This window comes from Brachyistius frenatus, unplaced genomic scaffold (genome assembly GCF_029030835.1).
Source record: "Brachyistius frenatus isolate BFR_SWC_R1_liver_20210118 unplaced genomic scaffold, ASM2903083v1 Contig_24, whole genome shotgun sequence".
NCBI classification, from domain to species: domain Eukaryota; kingdom Metazoa; phylum Chordata; class Actinopteri; family Embiotocidae; genus Brachyistius; species Brachyistius frenatus.
The window spans coordinates 3,649,349-3,668,938 of record NW_027210623.1 but is presented as its reverse complement, the minus strand read 5'-3'; the positions used below and the strand labels follow the sequence as shown (position 1 = coordinate 3,668,938).

The 19,590-nt window shown below is 39.1% G+C and overlaps 1 protein-coding gene across 1 annotated transcript in view; it reads left to right on the top strand.

The window, feature by feature from the left end:
• The window catches only part of LOC138620524 (protein diaphanous homolog 3-like), a 154,529-nt gene that overhangs the window by 69,802 nt on the left and 65,137 nt on the right, over positions 1-19,590 (top strand). Inside the window, exons 21-23 of the mRNA XM_069697797.1 lie at positions 1,187-1,316; positions 9,208-9,332; positions 12,918-13,082. Of these exons, the coding sequence (XP_069553898.1) occupies positions 1,187-1,316; positions 9,208-9,332; positions 12,918-13,082 (420 nt within the window). The remainder of the gene's footprint in view (positions 1-1,186; positions 1,317-9,207; positions 9,333-12,917; positions 13,083-19,590) is intronic.

Genomic DNA, 19,590 nt, shown 5'->3' with positions numbered 1-19,590 from the left:
TGACAATAATATAATCAATTATCGGAGGTCTATTAAGGATTATGTATTGTATTTAGCACCACGCTGCTGTTCCGGCGTGTCTGTTTCTTTATTTTCGTTCCCGTATGTTGTGTGACGAAGGTGTGAGTCGATGTCACTGGCAGGATATATAGAGGAAGACATCATCTTCACGTCTACCCTCGAGTTTGACAACATAATTCCATGGCACACACCACAGCACAGGAAAATTGCACCCATCCCAACTGGAAAAAGGAAAATGTTTACATTGTCAACTATGATTACCATCTGTCTAAATTCTGAGATGGACCTTTTGTGAGCAAGCACTTGAGGATTTTGAGGAGAAAAAAAAAAGAGAGAGAGAAAATAGAAATGAACAGAGATGAGAATGTTTGATTAGAGGAGATAATACAAACATGATTAAACCCAGCAGGTCTGAGTACACTGCTGTCTACCAATAGATCACCTGGAGAGATACACAGCAACACACTCCACAGGGGGGATGTTTGGCAGGGATACCAAGAGACATCTTGGAATTAGACTGTAAGAGAGCAATGATGGAGATTTATCAGAGAAATTGAAAAAAATAAATATTGCGTGTGGATGAGAGAGCCACCAAGCGCAGGGGGTCATCATGTTGTGCAAATGTGAGGCATAAAGTCATCTGTTGCAATGTCAACATTTAGCATTTGTAAAGCGAGAGCCTAGTGTAGCTCATAGTAGTGGAACAAAGGACAATGACACATATGCCTTTGTCACATAACACCAGGGAGAGATTTGGTTATAGAACACCAAATTTGTGGTTGTCAGCAAAATTGCAGCAAAATAATCAACTTGCATGAATTCAATTGCTTCTTTTTTGTCTTGTCACCGCATTGCAGGTTTAAATTAAGATGGATTCAACAAATTTATACAACAAAGTAAAACGTTTTCCCCTTTATTCAGTGATAGAAAAACAACAAATCTGATCTTACAAAGTGAGGGGATAGCCAATGACATTTAATGTGACAAGTAAATTCTGAGCTACCGCTGCAAAATATGCGATCACCCTGTCCCCGGTCACAGTCGTTTTATTACCCAGTCTGTAGATTCTATTGGTTAAAAGTGTTAAAGAGATGAAAAGCATTACCTTCACTATCCTAGCTTTTTGTGTTTAACTCTGTGTTTGTGCATACCTGTTTTACAACAGCTGAAGGACACCAAGTCAGCCGACCAAAAGAGCACATTACTCCACTTCCTGGCACAAGTATGTGAGGAGGAATTTCCAGACGTGATCAAGTTTGTTGAAGACCTGGAGCATGTGGATCGAGCCAGCAGAGGTAATATACAATATTACCCCATAGGCACAAACCTCCACACGCATGCACACACAGTTTGGGGTACCCACACAGTTTTGGTGAATGTCCTATTGTGGGTCTTTAGCAGATTTGATATGATCTAAAGGGAAAACAAAAGGCATTCCTGTTTACCTGCACATTCACACTCTTTTAAAGCATGCAAGGATCACAATACTTGATCATTTTAACACTGTCTACCTCTCACTCTCTGAGGTGATACCACAGTGTGATTATTGCTGTTATTTTGGTCACATGCTGGTGTCAACTTCAGTTCTTTAGCTCTCCCAGTGCACGTGGAGTTTCACCCACTCCCTATCAAATCAACACCCCTGGTGATGTTTTCCAGCAGGGCTTTTTTCAACTTGCATTTCAAATGCTAAAGTAGTAATTTAATAGTTAGGACTATTTCTCAGCAAACAAAAGGCATACAACAAAGAAACCTTGTTTCTTTTTTCACTTTCTACTTTGCAGCTCCATGTGAAAAACATTATCTGAGCCAACCTCTAGCTTTGAACTAGATGAGAAAAGCCTTTTATGTTATCAACCATTGAGCATGTTTTTTAGGCAACTGAGGCCATTATTAAATCTGAAAACAGAAAAATATTTTAGAAATTTTGAGAATGCTCTGGATTCTTGTTCGATGGTGGCCATTAACCATTGTCGCCTCACGTAAACAAAAGTGATGGTATGGACAACAGTGCTGAGCCAAAAGATAATGCGATGTGTGGGTTGTACAGCCATATAAACAATGGATGTCATAAACCTTACCGCATTTTAAGTTTTCCTCATTTCAAATCAGTTATGTTTGACGGCTGAGATCCGTCAGCAACCAGACAAAAGACATTACTTTCATCTGTACTCCTGTGATGTAATTGGTTTGGTAATAGCAGAGAGAAAGTGGTAAAGTCCACCGCAGTTGTAACGACCGACATTAAAAGGAGATTCAGTCAGCGCAAGAGTCAAAGCACTGTATCATCTTCCATTATATTTTAGTATCAATATCAATAGATATTACGTGTCATTTTTCATATTTCTTTGTTTTGGATGTATTTGAGCAGTAGTGAAAGCTTCATGACGAACAGTTTGGCCTTCCTAGACAGAACCGGTGCTTTCTTCTTCTGTGTTCTTTTCAACTTCACGCTTACCTTTCTACTTTTGTAACTCTGGGGATGTTTCTGGGATTACATGCTTGTTGATTCTGTAAACACACATTGTATTTTACGGTTTAGTGTTTGATCGACGCTACACGCGGTTCCCCTTCACCACGATTCGATACCAACCTTAATCTTCTGCTGTGGCACATTTACAAGTTGTAGGTTTAATCTTTTTAAACTTGTTCTTCTGGTCATGTCTGTTAACGAGAAGAAAAACAACTCTCTTTAAATTCTAAGTCACTGAATTTTTTAATTTTTTTTTAACTCAAATTGTGTGTATGTTTGCACAAGGTATAGCATGCACACAAACGTGGCTGCAGATGAAAGCTCACTCGGTGCTCTGAGTTTAGCCCGTGTGTCGAGTCTGTTCGCAGGCTTGCAGGGAGAGAACGGGTGGTCAGCGGAGACTCAGTCGTGCTCTTTGTATAAATTGCTAAAGGCAAGTCTCCGCTGGAAGGAGTCCGCCGCAGTCTGTGCACAGTCGATGTTTGTGTGAGGTCGTAGTGTCACAGCATGTTTCCTCCTGTTCCAAAGAAGATTTTACTGTTGCCAGCAGGAGGGAGTGAAGGCTAGTGTAAGGAGGAGAAAACATAGGGAGGAAGAAATGTGTGACTTTATTGTGTGGACTCCTCTCTTCCTACGGACTCCTGTAGTAGTTTTTTATTTCGGTGCTTTGATAATCTGTAGATAACGACGCTCCCCATTGAGTGTTTTATGTCTCCCGACTGCGCTGTGTGTCCGCGAGCCCTTGACCAGGACTCACAAGTGCATCAGTAAGATCAAAGGAAGGCGTGATCCATGTTTTTTTTTCTTCTGGCTTTGTCCACCTCCTTACTTCGCTGACCTCACTGAATATATTTACATTTACAGTATATAAATGTAGTGCTCTTTCTCTGTCAGCATCTTTTATAGTGTTGTTCTACCATTATGAGATGCATAAGTGTCATATCTCTCCATATCTGTTTTGAGACATAAAGCCGGTTTCTTTGAAATGTATATTGGCTTCTTTTTTAATCAGGTCCGATAGTCATTCGAGAGGCCTGTAGACACACTAAAAGGCTGCAGTACATTCATAGACGCTGAGCAAAGAGCTTACTTGAGCATGAAAATAAGGTTGGATTCAGGTGTCAGTAATGATTTGTGCTTCTTTTGAAGAAGCTGCTTTCTTTTGGCTGTGTGTAACGCAGCCTTTTCTTCCCCCACCACCAACCCTGTTTCCCATGGAAGCAAAACTCCGGATTTCTTTGTGTCTGTCGTCCTTTATTTTATTTTTATTTTTTATTTTTTTGCCCCTCTCTCGTCTTTTCGGCACTACAATTATTATTTCTCCTGACATCGAGAAGCAGTCTGTCAGTGCTGCTTCTCTTTGTCATTTTCCATGTATCTGTTTGTCTGTCTGTCAATATCTATCTGTGTCTGTCTGTCTGTCTGACTTTGAGGTTTTTGGTCTATCAATTTTGCTCTCTGCCACCTCTCCTTATTTATTTTGTCCCTCATCACAAACCCATGCAGACGTAAGAGACAGCAGCAGGTTTGTGTAACTTGGTGCTGAGTTTGACATTGGAAACAGACAAGTACGAAGCCACATTGATGTGCTCATCCAGCCTACTTGAACTTGTAATTTCAAATGCCGGCTGCAGAAACACTGCTTATGTGTAATATTAAACAGACATGCCTGCATTAATGTTATGGAAAGATGGAAACGCTGTTTGGGTCATCAAGGAGTAATGTAGCTTTACCAAATGATGAACCACGTGTCGAAAGTATACAGTATATAATGAGCACTCTTCACTGCAATTCATTGACTATCATGCTCTTTTGGAATGCATTACTGTAGGTGCTCTGCATGTTGAGTGTGTGCACACCAGGATTTCCTCAGGTCTCCCATTCCCAGCCTCTGGCACCATCAGTCTAGTCACACTTGTCTGTCAAGCTTTGGCCTCAGAAGGCAGATATGCGTTTTTTTTTTTTTTCCCAGACTCTTAATTTCCATACATCAAAGGATGATCTATTGTGGAGCTCTGTATGTAGTGGGAGTGTTTGTGTGTATGCATGGCTGTGTGCCCCATTCAGTCTCATTTATAGCACAACGTGTTGCCAGAGTAATAAAAGGATGTCAATGGGGGATTTGACCTCTGTAAATATTCCAATTATTCTTCTTCTAAAACATCTTACATCTGTCTGCAACCCCTCTGGACCACAGAGACATTCAGACCCCTCGGCTCATAAAAATCACTCACGCTTGAATGCACAGAAAGAGAAAGCAAGAAGTGGGTGGCCAGAGAGAACAAGGACGATGTGGAAACGCCCTTTAATGTTTTATCTCCCACTCTGCTCACCACTGTACCTTTGAGCAGCTAGTCCACTTCAGTTCTTCAGCTGCATATGGCGGATATGTATAGAGCATCAGAATCATCTGTTTTTCAGATGCTTTCCTGTGTGTTTAACAAAACATTCCAGCATCTGTTGTCACACTCCTGAACAATCAAAGGCAGATTTTCTCCTGGAGTATACAGTATGTCTCTGTTTTTGTCATGCCAACTCTTGTTCATATGGCTTTCCATGTGAGGGAACCTCTTCATAAAAGTCTTCAGACTTTATTGTGAAGCTTAAAAAAAAGAGAAGCTCTCTCTTTGTTTTGCTTTTTGTCTTGCCCTCCCTTGCTCTTTTCTTAGTCAGTGCATCGTCACCAGCTTTAATCATTTCTATTAACAGACTGCCTGTCTGGCCCCCTTCCACTTCTGCATGCTACCCACACCTTATACAACAGCTTTCGGTTGCCTGGTAATGCAGAGAGGCTTTCGGGAAAATGAGAAGAAGATTGAAATGGAAATAATGCGACAGGTGAAAAGTGAGATTCGGAATTTCTACTAAATATTTTGGACAGTTTTATCTATCACACTAATGTTTGATGTGGGACTCGTTTATTATCTGGTCAAAGATCTACAGGTATTTTAAAAGCATTGACAGATTCCAAAGAGTTTCTGTAAAAGACTCCGAAGCAGAACAGTCCAGAGACTATTTATTCACCTCCACCAATAAGACGTTCTAATTACGGTGCGTTTTGGTTCTTCTTTGTCAGCAGCATTAAAGCAAAACTACTGGCTTAGTTTTCAGGATACTTGGTGCAATGCAGTCCTTCCTTGTTTTTGTGATTGTTGTGGTCAAAAATGGTTGATTTTGCTGCAGATTTTCAAAAAAAATGTTGAAAAAAAGTCGGATTTTTTTATTTATTTATTTTAAGCACTACCTGATAAATAAATAAAAATGTAATAACTTCATTTGATAATAATAATGCTGCACATCACTGAAATGTTTTGGTTCTATTTTTATTTATTGATTGATTGAACTTAGAAAACCAGGGTGCTTAAAGTGATAAAACAAAATTATAAAAGTGACAAAGCTTTACAAAATGATCTGTGACTAATAATCAAATTTCACCTTTTTTTGCTATGCTCATTCCATGTATGTTCCACAACCGCAATTTACAATTTGATGCAAACCGGCCACACGAGGGCGCCTCAGCGAAGCGAATATCCATGATTTGTATTGCACCAAAATTCATCGGTTTCTACTATATGAATAATTATTGTTTTGTAAATATCGGAGGCCCTCAAAGTTTTCTTTAGATAAATATTACCCACGTGAACCAGGAGGGGGTGCTATAGTAAATACAAATGCCTTTCGTCAAATAACTCAATAACCGTACACGTCACTCTCAAGTATGATTTATACGTGTTTCTTTTATTGAGCTGCATCCGCTGCGCCCACTTCCACTTGATTTTCATCTAAAAAAAATTGCAATATAAGCACAACCTCTTTTTTCGAAGTAGTCCGTGGTTATTTTTCACTCAGAGTAGCAAAATAGGTGTCAAAAGATTATCTGAAAAATGATGTAAAAATTTGACCAAGAGGGACATTTTGGGATAAAAGACTGTATCTTCCCCAGATAATTCCCAATTTGCATTACATTTTAAACATCTATCAAGTAGGAGTTTGAGAGTCAATCATTTTGTTTTGGTGTTTATACTCATCCAGGGAGTTCCCTAAGGAACTTTGTCTTCAGGTTTAGCTTACTGTGACAAGCATTGGGTTGCTACACAGATGACACAAGTTCAACTCTAGATTTTCCAAAGACAGAAGAGGAAAATGTCAAAGCGTTGAGAGAAGAGATTTTCACTTTCTTTCTAGACTTGTGGGGAAGCTTGGCTGAGGTCGACGTGGCTTTGGGCCAGACTTTAATGGGGGTGCTTGGACCCCTTAATAAATTGCTTGCAATTGTAGTCAGATTTTGTAATGCGTTTAGCGTGCCGCTACAGTATCCTAGTTACTGTCACTCATTTTGTTGCTTTTGTTCGGTCTGCTATCTCATGAAGTGCACATGATAATGATAATCACATTAACATGAATTTATAACTACTTAATCATGAAATCTCTTGATGCTTGTCATATATTTTACAAGAGAGGCTTCATGTTAAAGGCAGTTTCAAGTTACCAAAAAGTACAAAAGAACACACAATAAGTTTACAACATTCACGTAGAGCACAGAGAAACATCATATGAAAAGAGTGGAAGAGAAAAGCTTGACTCTTTCAAAAGATGAAAATCCCTCCGCACCTTTGACTTGAACATAAATAATGTGAATTTTTTGGAATATATTAAAACTATTGTAATGTATATCCATAAAAACATGTTGTACTTTTGTATTCCACTTGACAATTAATTTATCGTATACCTTAATTTAACTTTGTTCATTTGTTAACTTAAGAAAAACATTATTTTAATGATTAAATTTGATATAAATCAGCAATTTCTTTTGTCATATTTTGTTTCGTCAGTTGAACTCATCATTTTCCATTTTACTACTTACAGATTAACTGGTTAGCACAGGAGTGTGACTGGAAAATATGAAGCTTTAAAGCTGTTGATTTTAGAACTGATGCTTTCATATTTTACAGATGTATGATAAATAAACAGAAGTTATCTGATTCTACAGCTGTAGTGGTTGTAACACACATCCAGTGACTGCTAAACATTCGACATGATTGTGTCAGGAAAAACAAAACAAAGTAGGTTACTTATGTTGCTGCACTGCTGAACATGATGCTCTAAATGTGCCTCTTCATAATTGCCTTTCATTATCACTGAAATCTTTTCTTTTCTACATACTCTTCTGGATGGAAACTTTAACCCTGAGTTAAACAGTTTTTTTTTTTTTTTTTTTTTTTTTTTTTTTATCGTTCAGATTGTCAGGGTGATTTCTTACCAAAACATAAATCAATGTAACAGACAGTCATTGCAGAGCCATTTCTTTTTGAACACCGCTCTGATTGAGACATTGTTGGTCACAACCTACTCCCTGACAAGATTTTTCAAGTAATGGTGTGCAAAGACATTTGTCATGTTTTGACTGAGTGTTTGTCAGGGGAGGAGAGCAGAAAGGACAGAAAGGACAAAGAAAATAAAGATACTCAAATTGATAAGGAAGTAAACAAATAGTACATGGAAGACAAAGTAAAACATGCAATGAGTAAATAAAACTGATGTGATGATCATATGACAGTACAGATCCAGTATGAATTGTAGTCAGTGTTATACAGTTTTTTTTTCTTGTACTAGCCTGGTTGTTACTGCAGTTTACTGGGTCTAATTTCTCAAACATGAGTGACAACAGAAAAAAAGTGCCACCTGCCTTTTGCTCTCAGTGTGTGTTTTGTGTGTACGCGTTCATGTGCTCATTTTCAACTGCAGCGAAAAGCCTATCGTCACACTTCCTTAAACATAAAACTTAAAAAAGAAATTGTACAACTTCAGCTTCTGCAGATTTTTTTTTTTTTTTTTTTAGAATATTTCTAGTCAAAATGTGTTGAGTGTGTGTCCGAGAGTGTGTTCCCATGAGTAAATGAGGTTTATGCTCTAAATTCAGTGAGAGGCTTAGCTACATTGAAGTTCTTTTTTCTTTTGGTAAAGCATGTATTAGGATCAAGGGAAATTTGAAACTACTTAAAATTAAGCAGCTTACGCCTTTTTGTCAAGTGAGGTCTAATCGGGGTAATTTAAGCCATATGCTATATTCAGGGACTAGCTTAAAGTGTCAGCCATGACCAACTTAACAGAAAGTTAGGCTCGGTGTTCCTGTGCTCTCCTACCTGCATGATCCAGGCACCTGTTGAAAAGACTAAAGTCAAAGGATGTAGAAATATTTTTCGCCTTCTACCTTAAGGCTGAGGTTACTGTAGTGTCTATTACTTTTTGTGCCACTGAGAAGCCACATTTAAAAGGTGAGCAAACATTTGCTTTTGCTCCAGGAAAGGTATGGCATTTTTAATATTAATTTCATTGTTTGCAGCATATACGCGAGCATGAGGGAAAGATGATAAACAAAAGGTTCTGTATTGAACATGCTTTCACTTGTGATGTTTATATTTTGTCATTGTTTATTCCCATGGTGTTTCTGGCACAGTGTGAACCCATAATAAGCGTGCTATGCCACTGAGTTGGCTTCCCTTTCAATTTCCTTGTTGTTATTTATTTATTTTTTTGTATGTTGTTTTTCTCTGATTCTTTCAGAGCCTCAAAATAATGATGCATTTGATTGTACCTGTAATTGAATTGTTTTCCATCTGCTTCTTTCTTAACATTTCTTTGGCACGTGGATGCCTTTTCTTTGTGCTTTTATGAATGTTATGCGTGTCTGAATATACATGGGTGTGTTTCAGTGTCTGCAGAGAATCTGGAAAAGAGCCTGAGGCAGATGGAGAGGCAGCTGCTGCAGCTGGAGAGAGACCTGGAGACCTTCTCTTCCCCCGATGACCCTCACGACATGTTTTTCACCAAAATGGCTATATCCTTTACACACGTGTTCATAAGTTCACCACTCCGAGGCATTACACAAAGTTTACCGTCAGGAATAAAAAAAAAAAAATAGTTCGAAGAATATTACTGAAACGGAAATGTTTACATTTATTACTGGTGCTGCATGAAGTGGCAATAGAGCAGGTTATCAGAGTTCAAGTCTTTGGTTGGTCAAACACATTTCTTTTACCTTACACATGATTCAATAGTTGCGTACTTTATTCTATAGTTCCCTATCTCCTTTGCATTGAACATTTCAGAGTATCCTCTCCCACACGTTGGGGATCACTCAAGAAAGAAAAACAACAGTATGCAGAGTATTCTGTTGTAGTCTGTTAAAATGCAAAAGAAAGGGAGACGAGGACACGCAGTCCTGTCAACGATATGCACGAGTGATAAGTGACACCCCTTTCTATAGTCAAGTTATTTTGCTTACACCTCTCTCAGCTCTTTTTTTTGAAGGGTACTTAAGACAGAGGGTGACTTCAAAATCAAGGGAAGAGTTAGAGAGGGAGAATTAGGTTGTCTTTGACTCTCTGTCACTCTCTTCTACTCTACCAGTGTCAGTCATTGCTGTATAACCCTGAAGACAACAATAATCATTTATTATGTTGTATTGAGCTGTCATTTAGTAAAAAAAAAAAAAAAAAAAACAGAAAACTAAAGTAGAGGAACTCTGAAATTTACAATTTCTTTTCCCATTCCACTGCCCGTTTGGGATATCTGGGTCCATTGTTGACAGCTGTCTGTGTTTGTTTGACAGCAGTGTGTATTATTCAATATCTTCTGAAGTAGTTCTAGAGGATCAGGTTGACAGGTATGTCTCAGGCCAGGTGTGTAAGTATGTGTTCAATAATACACCCTGTGCCTTGGCTGCTTCATGTAGTTTTGCTCAATAGCCTAGGGGCTGGGGCACCGATGGCTTGTGCTGTAGTAGTTAGCAGAAAGCTTGAGTGCAGGACAGAGAGGTTCACTGAGAATAGATTTGACAGCTCTGTCTTTCACTGCTTTGCTTTCCAATTCCTGATGCCCTGCACATAATACCATAGCTTTAAAAACACCCATCAAAATTGAAAATTACATATGAACTCGCTGTGGGTTAAAAGAAAAGAAAAAATAAATAAAATCAGGCAAAATCAAATGTAACATGGTAATTAACAAGTCAACCACTGCAGTTTTTATTAGTCGCTTATTTAATGGTAAGAAGGGTATCTACAACCTGGAAATAAGTGCTGAGGATTGTAAGATGTGGCGTTACATAAAATCTATCTGACTCATTTAGACATTGTACTTAAAACTATTAATATGGTACTTTTACATGTAAATAAAGGTCCATTTAATTCAAGCACTTGCCAAATGAGTTGACACAGAGCTGATTAAACCGACCTCTGCCAGATAAATCATTATAAATCACAGTTGACAGTCTTTACATCCGGTGTCTGGTGTGACATTTTTTCACTGGTCAGGTAAATGCATACTCAGCTTTTTTGTGTGTTTTGTATTTTTCTTGTGTCTCAAATGAGTGGATACTAATTATTGTAGAATATCCAGATCCTGAGTCATCCAAGACAGAATTTCTAAATGCTCAAGGTCTGAGGCTCTTTTATTCTTAAAGAAGTTTTCCTTCTCGTCCTTCTGGAGCCTCTAACAATGATGCAATAATGTGGAAATTGTACACATGGCAGCTGCACATGCTGCTGATGAAGTTTGCTGGTGTTATGTTGATCAGAGGGTGTTTGGGGTGGTGACATTGAGAACTCTATTTTCACTTCATGTGCCAATTGACTTTACAGTTACTGTGTTACTACTCTCGTGTTAAACTTCTCAATCTGAGCTCAGCTTGTAAAGATGGCAGATTCGAATATGAGAGAAACAGAGGAAGAACGAGTATATGAAGAACGGGAGAATGAATTATGATGGAACAGAGGGTGGTGGACGAATAAATGATCAGTGAAAAAATACGAGGGAACAGGAATTCTTGAGAATGAGCTGTAGTGTACCGCTGCTTCCTCTGGAATAGGGAAGAAGTCAGGAGAGGGGGGAACAAGAGGAGGGGAGATATTTCACGGCGAGCGATTCTTGTCAACCACCGCTCTCAGCAATTTTCTCTTTTCTCTTTCCTTTGGTCACCTGCTCAGACTTTTCTCATGCCTCTTTTCCCCAGCTCCTGGTTTGGAAAGATATTACTGACAAGTCAATCTAGGAGGAGTGCCTATTGAACAGCATTTACCCAGCTGTGAATTGGTAGTCCCATTCCCAGCCAGATTCAACTGAGGCCAAACCTCAAATTGGTCCATCAATTGAGCCATAATGAAGGGGCACGAAAGGAGCCAGAGGCTGCCCACACACACACACACACACACACACACACACACACACACACACACACACACACACACACACACACACACTGATGCTTCTTATCTGCCATGAAACAACAGCTTTACTGCCATTAGGAGGATAGATAGATAGAGACGTGTCATTTGCTTTATTTTTCTCAGAGATTTTCACAGAAAATGATTCCCACATTTTACATTTACGTAAGAATTTGGTTCAAACTGATTCCAACTCAGATTTTATTTAATTCAGCAAAATCTTTGAATTGTATTAAACATTGTCATCATGTGCAAAGGACAGACAGGGATATGCTTTGGGAAATGGAAAATTACAAAAAAAAATAATAAAAAAAAGATAACTAGTAAAATTGCATATGCAGCGTTTGAAATAAAGGGAAGAACTTTTAAAGGGCCAATTCATGCTGGCAATAGTTCTGCATTGAGTGAATATTGTGTGCGAGGTGACTGACAGTAGCTCCGCAGTGCTTTATGCCCTGGTGGTGGGCACGATGTGTTAAAGCTCTCGCTTTGCTCTGACACTGACACATCTCCAGCACATGTTGACACAGCCATTACCTATTTGTACTCGTGCGCACGCACACGCGCACGCGCACACACGTACCAACAGAGCAGAGCTGTCTTTTTGCTTCACCTCAACCACATTCAACTCTTCAAGGACCCTTAACACTGTTCATGGTTGAAGGCTGAGATACATGTCGTCGCATTAACATTATGTGCGACCAAGACATGACTGGCTGTGTTAACGCTATATGGAAAACTCAAACTCAATAAATTAAAATGTGATTAGTGGGCAGGTACGGTCGACGTTAATATATAATTTATAATATAATAATAATATTAAGTTTGAGTGCACAACACCCAAGCTAACAGTGCTGTGAATTGTCATTGTTTTCAGAGTCAAATATGCTCACTTTTGGTGTGTGTTTATGTTTGCAGTTAATATCGTGCATTTCAGATGCATTACACCTTGCCAGCAGCTAGACATGCGTGTGACAGATGCTGTAGGCTGCAGGGGATGAACACACTGTAGTTGTAACCTGAGCTTTTAATGTCATCATCACAGTTTGCCACAGATTGATATCCAGCTTTGGATCCTCACGACGACAACAGTGTGCACTCTTGTTCTGCCTGTCAAGTCAGGGAATACTCCCATCAGCATTCAATAACGTCTTATAATGTGTGATGGATGTATTGTTGACCTTGACCACAACCCTCACAGCTTCAGCAAAGTTGCACGGGAGCAGTACGGCAAGCTGGTGATCATGCACAGCAATATGGCGACGCTCTATCAGAACGTGCTGGAGTACTTTGCCGTTGATCCTAAGAAGACCTCTGTGGAGGAGCTGTTCACTGACCTCAGCAGCTTCAGGTCCATGTTCACTGTGAGTATACTGTACTTCATGTTCACGCATATGACAACCTTTAAACATTTTTTTTAAATTTTTTTTATCATATTTTTGAGGAATTAAAAAAAAATTACATGTTACTTTAAATGTTCATGTTCGATTTGAACTTGGTGATTGATGGTTGATTAGTCGATTCTCAGTCGGACTGGCAGAACTTTCAGAAAGTCTTTTGATTACATTTCAATGTAGAAAGAATGAAAAGAATAATCACGTTACGAACTTCATCAGAAATGTGTTAATTTGTTGCCTGTTTGAAATAATTTACTGACATTTTTGAACATCGATACATTAAACAACTCCACCGTATAAATCCTGGAGCGCCAATTTATGTTGAATGGTGCTTCATAATGCTATTTAGCTGTTTTCAAGTATTGGTGTATTTGTATTTTGCTTTTTAACCACTGAAAATATTTGAATGTATTGCAAATACTGATTTACTACCTCTGAATCTATTAACATGAGACAAACGCAAACCTCTAACAACACCAAACTATTTAATAGGTTGGATTTAGTTGTTGTCTGGCTCACTCATGCAGTGAGAGACCTAACTTTGGAGTGATAGCTTGTTCCAGTCAGGTGTTTTGCTATTTGATGGAGAAGATTGCCTTCAGTCCTGAGTACCAGAAAAGCACAAAACAAGTAAAGAGTATTGGTTTGAGAAAAGCTGCAGTTGAGCTCATAAAATGCTGGCCGTTTGGAAACGGTGTTAAACTTTCACCCTATATGTTCATTGGCTGTATCAAGACACGACTTCGGTTTGTGTTTGTCACTACGGTGAGCTGTGGTGTAATGCAAAGCAGAGCAGTGCCAGTCCTGTGTAGTCCAGTTCCCACCCAGACATTTATGTCATTACAGAGCTCCATGGCCTTATCATTGTGGTGCTACTGTGAGCTCTGGAACTGCGGAGACCCACTGTGTTTAATCAGCAGGATTAGTGGCACAGGCCACTGGGCGCGACAGATAATACTAGCTAATTAGCCTACTAAGTTCCTGCCCTGCCCCCAACTTAACATTTACCACGCACACACAAATGGACTTCATGCCTCTTTTCTTTTTTTTCCTTGCCTAGTCATTAGTTATGCTTTAGTTTTTCTTTTACTCCAAAGCTTTGTCTGTACATTCATGTGCTTTTCAGGGAGAGTTTTTTTTTTGCTTGCGTCTTACTCCGTATCGAATAATGGTTTTTTTTATGACATCTCACCTGAAATGCAAAGTTACCTGACACGTTAAGTAAATTTTTTTGTAAGATACCTTATTTGGTGATTTCGTCTGGGTCAGAAATTAGAATCTGGTAAAGGATCAGAGATCTCTTTCTCTCCTTACTGCTCCTGTGAAGTGCCTGATGTGTATGCATGACATTTCCTGCCTGCTGCTCACAAATGTGTCTTAACAAGAGGCATTTGAACAGGTTTAAATAGATCTGCTTATAACTATTTGATGTCATTGTTTATGCCCTCTTCTCATCTATTTTGACCACATTCACATCCGAACACTTTGTTACCTCACATCTATAAATGCTGTCTTTTGTATGTGGCCTCTGAGAATCAACTACCTACACATTCTTCACAGGCCAAAAGCAACAGTCCAAAAAGAAAAGAATGGTCCCAGATGCATTGCTTTAAGTCTGGCTCTGCTTTGTTTCTTTTTTTGTATTATTCTTATTGATCCCAGAACTTCTCTGTGCTGTGATTCTTCCCTCACTTTGTAAATAGCCTCAACCCAGATCAGCCAGAGCCTGTGTTCAGACATGAATCAGACCCAGAGTGAGTGATACAAACCTCTGTATCTTCCATGCAATAATCATTGCCAAGTATTAAAAGAATATATTGCGTATTCCATGGACATACAAATGTTTCATTATACAGCTGCAATCCCTTTCATTTAAGCTCAATGGTTTAGGTTTTGCTGTAGCTTTTATGTTCTGACCAAACATAACACTTAATGGCTCTGCCAGTGAAAGGTGAACAAGCCAAGTGTTATAAAGACTAGCATTATATGGTCAAAACTCCCAAGGTAGCTATTTATTCCCCTGTGATAGGTCAAGGCGTAAGCAGCTTACAGCCTCAGCAATTCCTTCAAATGGTCACATCACACTGACATATCTTGGGAAAAGGCAAGGCTAGGTCAATGAACGTAGGCATACAGTAAATCTCAGCATCGTAACCTCTCGGTCAAATCTGTGTCAGCATTTACCCTGTTGTGCCAAGGCCCATGCTAATAGGTGTGTGCTGTCTATAGACCAATGCCTGAGGCGAACTGTGCCTTGAACTGTGTGTATCTATCTCGCATAATGTGTGTGTGTGTGCTGTGCATGTTTGTTTGTGTGCATATGTCATTCTGTCTCGGCCATTTTTTACAGGAAAAGCTGCTTAGTTGTTTTTTTCACACACACACACACACACACACACACACACACACACACACACACACACACACACACACACACACACACACACACACACACACACACACACACACATACATATACTCATACACACACGTGCAGCATGCTCAGTCACCCGTAGGAAGGAGACCCAGGGCGAGGCCGCACATCTGACAGGAATCCAATTGAGCGTGTCTAATGGCGGACATCCAGGAGAGGAGGAGGGTGAAGCAGACCTGCAGTGATGAAGGAGAGCGGAGGGCAATTTCCTCTGAGAGCTGGTGTTCTCTCTCTCTCTCTCTCTCTCTCTCTCTCTCTCTCTCTCTCTCTCTCTCTCTCTCTCTCTCTCTCTCTCTCTCTCTCTCTCTCTCTCTCTCTCTCTCTCTCTCTCTCTCTCTCTCTCTCTCTCTCTCTCTCTCTCTCTCTCTCTCTCTCTCTCTCTCTCTCTCTCTCTCTCTCTCTCTCTCTCTCTCTCTCTCTCTCTCTCTCTCTCTCTCTCTCTCTCTCTCTCTCTCTCTCTCTCTCTCTCTCTCTCTCTCTCTCTCTCTCTCTCTCTCTCTCTCTCTCTCTCTCTCTCTCTCTGTGTCTCTCTCTCTTTACCACTCTCTCTCCTTCATCTTAACACTACAGTGGAAATGAATGTTTTATCATAAGACAAAAATCACAGCACTCTTGTCTTTTTTTTCCCAGTTCCTCCTCACTATCTGAGGCTTAAGAGTGATCCTCTCTTAAACAGGTCCACTTGGTGTATTGACCCGTTATTGACTAATCATTGTTTTTCCGGACTGCTGGCAGCTTTGAGGGATCCAGTTTTAAATAAGACTTCATTTTGCCTCCAAACAGTTCCTCAGAGGATCTGCATAGTAGTATTATTCAAACCATCTTTGGTTGGATTTTTGTGATCCCAAGACTTTTCCTCAAGTGCGATTTACAGGCTGACATTTTGTATTGCATTGTATGGATTTTTGTGAAATTTGGTACAGGCATCCACAGTCACCTTAGAATTAACCTCTGGTCTCTTGACCTTTGATCCAATAGCAACATCATTTATTTAGTCAATGACTACATACATACATCACAAATAACTTTTCCAACATCCTCAGCGGTACTTTGTGCTTATTGATAATTAGCAAATGTTAGTGTGCTGACATGCAAAACTGAGATTGTGAACATGATAAATGTTATACCTGCTAAACATCAGAATGTTAACATCTCTCACTGTGAGCATGTTAGACATGCTGACATTATCAATTAGTTCAAAGCACCATTGTGTCATGTTAGCAGATTCATAAAGCTGCTAGGATGGCTGTGAACTCCTTATTTAATGGAAAAAAAACCTACATGTATATACTGTGCGAACCTATATCAAACTATTGGCTAATATAATATAAATGGCATTGCATTGTAAGTTTATAGAGCATTTGGTTGTTTACTACAGACAAACTAATTCTAATTTTTGTACAGCTTGTTTGATTTAGAATATATGCCAAATTTAATCGACAATCTGATTTGTGAAACTGCTGTAAAATACTCAGATTTCACCTCTGACTACAGTACATATGGAGTTGAGGGTAGCAACAGCTCTGTTTGATTGCCACTGTACAATTATGTTTTCTTTCTGGTTTAGTAATTGATTTAGACTGTTTAATGAGAGCTACTTGATAGCAAGGAGATGAAAGTGTGTCACATTTTTGACGGTGTTCACATTCGGGATCCATCAGCGCTGTCTACTTGTAACCTTAGATCACTTATTTTTCTGTACTGAAAATGTGCCCTGTGTCAGTAATCTTGTTCTTCTATTTTCTTTTTCCTAAATGTTTTTGCCCCTTAATCATCAGATTGGACGCCCATTAACAATATAGTCATTTTTGAATCAGTGGTTGCTATTAGCAACCGACAGTCTTTCCATCAAATCAATGCTAATTTTGTGGAGTGGTTGGTTTTATTTAAAAATAGTTTTAAAAAGAGAGCTCTGAATAGCTTCAGTCAGTCATTTGGTATTCATCTTCCCCATCTCCTTTTCTTCAATGCTCTCTTCTTCTCCTGAGTTCTTATAAGCCTGCTGAGTGGTACTCATCCGTGCTGTTAGCTACTATTGTCTTTTTATGCGAGTGAGTTTAGATAAATGTGGTTTGAGAAAGTTTTCACACTGCTTCACTTTTGCACACTTTATTATGCTGTAGATTTCCAGGCTACACTCAATAACCTATAAAGTAAAAACAGTTTTTAGTTTAGTTTTTGTTCGCAAATTTTTTTAACTTTAAAATTTGTATATGAAATGTATCATTTTCAAAAGTAATCTGACCCTTTCAGTACTTTGTAGAAGCCCTGTTTGGTAGATCATCTTTGAGTCTTCTTTTGTAAGAGCTACAGGCTTTTTACACCAGACACGGGCAGTTTATCACATTCTTACTGGCATATCATGCCAGATTAAATAAATGGCATCTGAACTGAATCTTCACGCTTCATGCTCAATTGGTCTGATGTCGAAGCTTTGGTCGGGACAAATACAGTTAGAGACTTGTCTTGAAGCCAGCATTGTCTTGGCTGTATGCGTTGGGTCTCTGTCATTGGGTAGGGTTACAAACACTTTGGTGCAGGTTTTCTTCAAAGACCTCTTTATTTGGCTTCACACATCCTTACCTTAGTTCTGACCACTCTTCCTGTTTCTGCTGTTAAGAAAAGAACCCAATCGTGATGCTGCCACCACCAAACATCAGATATTATCCAGGTGATGTGCAGTAACTGGTGTTCACCAGACATTGTTCTTAATGCCCTGCCCATGGAGTTCAAATTTGTGTCATCAGACCAGAGCATCTTTTTCTTTGTGGACTTAGAGTCCTTTTAATGCCATTTGGCAAACTAAGCAGGCTGTCAAAAAGACCCAGTTGATGGAGTGGGAAGTTCTCCCATCTCTGCAAAGGACTTCTGAAGTTCTGTTTAATTGATCATTCGGTTCTTGGTCACCTCCCTGACCAAACTCCCAGTGGTTCCAGACTTCTTACTTTTCAAAATTATTGAGGCCACCATGCTCCTGGAAACACTAATCTATGCCTGCCACGGTTCTGAGCTCTACACAGAGTTCCTTATAAATTCAAATCTCTTTGCCTCACATGGACTCCAGTCCAGTTCTAGACACATCTCATGTCTCGACATGATACAGACAAAGTGCTGCAACAACAGGGCCTGAATACTTTTGTAAATCATAAGTTTCAGGTTTGAATTAGAAAAAAACTTGTAAATATTAAGAAAAAACATGTATTAACCTTGCCATTGCTGCGCGTGCATATAGATCGTTGAACAAAACGGGCAATTGTATCTAATAACCTCAAATCCTAAAGGAAATGGATTTGGATATGTTTTTCATAAGTTACCAACCAACCACCATCTCTTTGTGGTGTGTCCATAAAGACATGATACAGACAAAGTGCTGCAGCAACAGGGCCTGAATACTTTTGTAAATCATAAGTTTCAGGTTTGAATTAGAAAAAAACTTGTAAATATTAAGAAAAAACATGTATTAACCTTGCCATTGCTGCGCGTGCATATAGATCGTTGAACAAAACGGGCAATTTTATCTAATAACCTCAAATCCTAAAGGGAATGGATTTGGATATTTTTTTTCATAAGTTACCAACCAACCACCATCTCTTTATGGTGTGTTCATAAATAAGAAAAGGAAAAAAACACATATTATATTAAAATATTATGGTCTCAATGTGCAGATGTGGAACATTTATTGGAGGTGTTAAGCAGTATGAGTGTTCTGGCTACTGACATGCAGCCATACTTAACTTTTGGAAGGACAGGACTGAAAACACAGGCAAAGAGTGGTGTAGCCATTTCAAAATATGAGTACAATATATACTGTTCGCTTGCAACCCTACTTTTAGTAATTTACACAATGTTTATTCAAGCTGCCATTTCTCCCATTTTAAAGTGCCTTGCTGATGCTGAATCGACTGCACACAAATGTTTTGAATTCAAGTTGACTATATCATTTCCAACAATGGTCACATGAATGCAGACGTAATAGGTGGCGGCCACCGGGCCTCAACTAATGTTAGTGTACCACTGTAGCTCTCCATATACTACACAGTT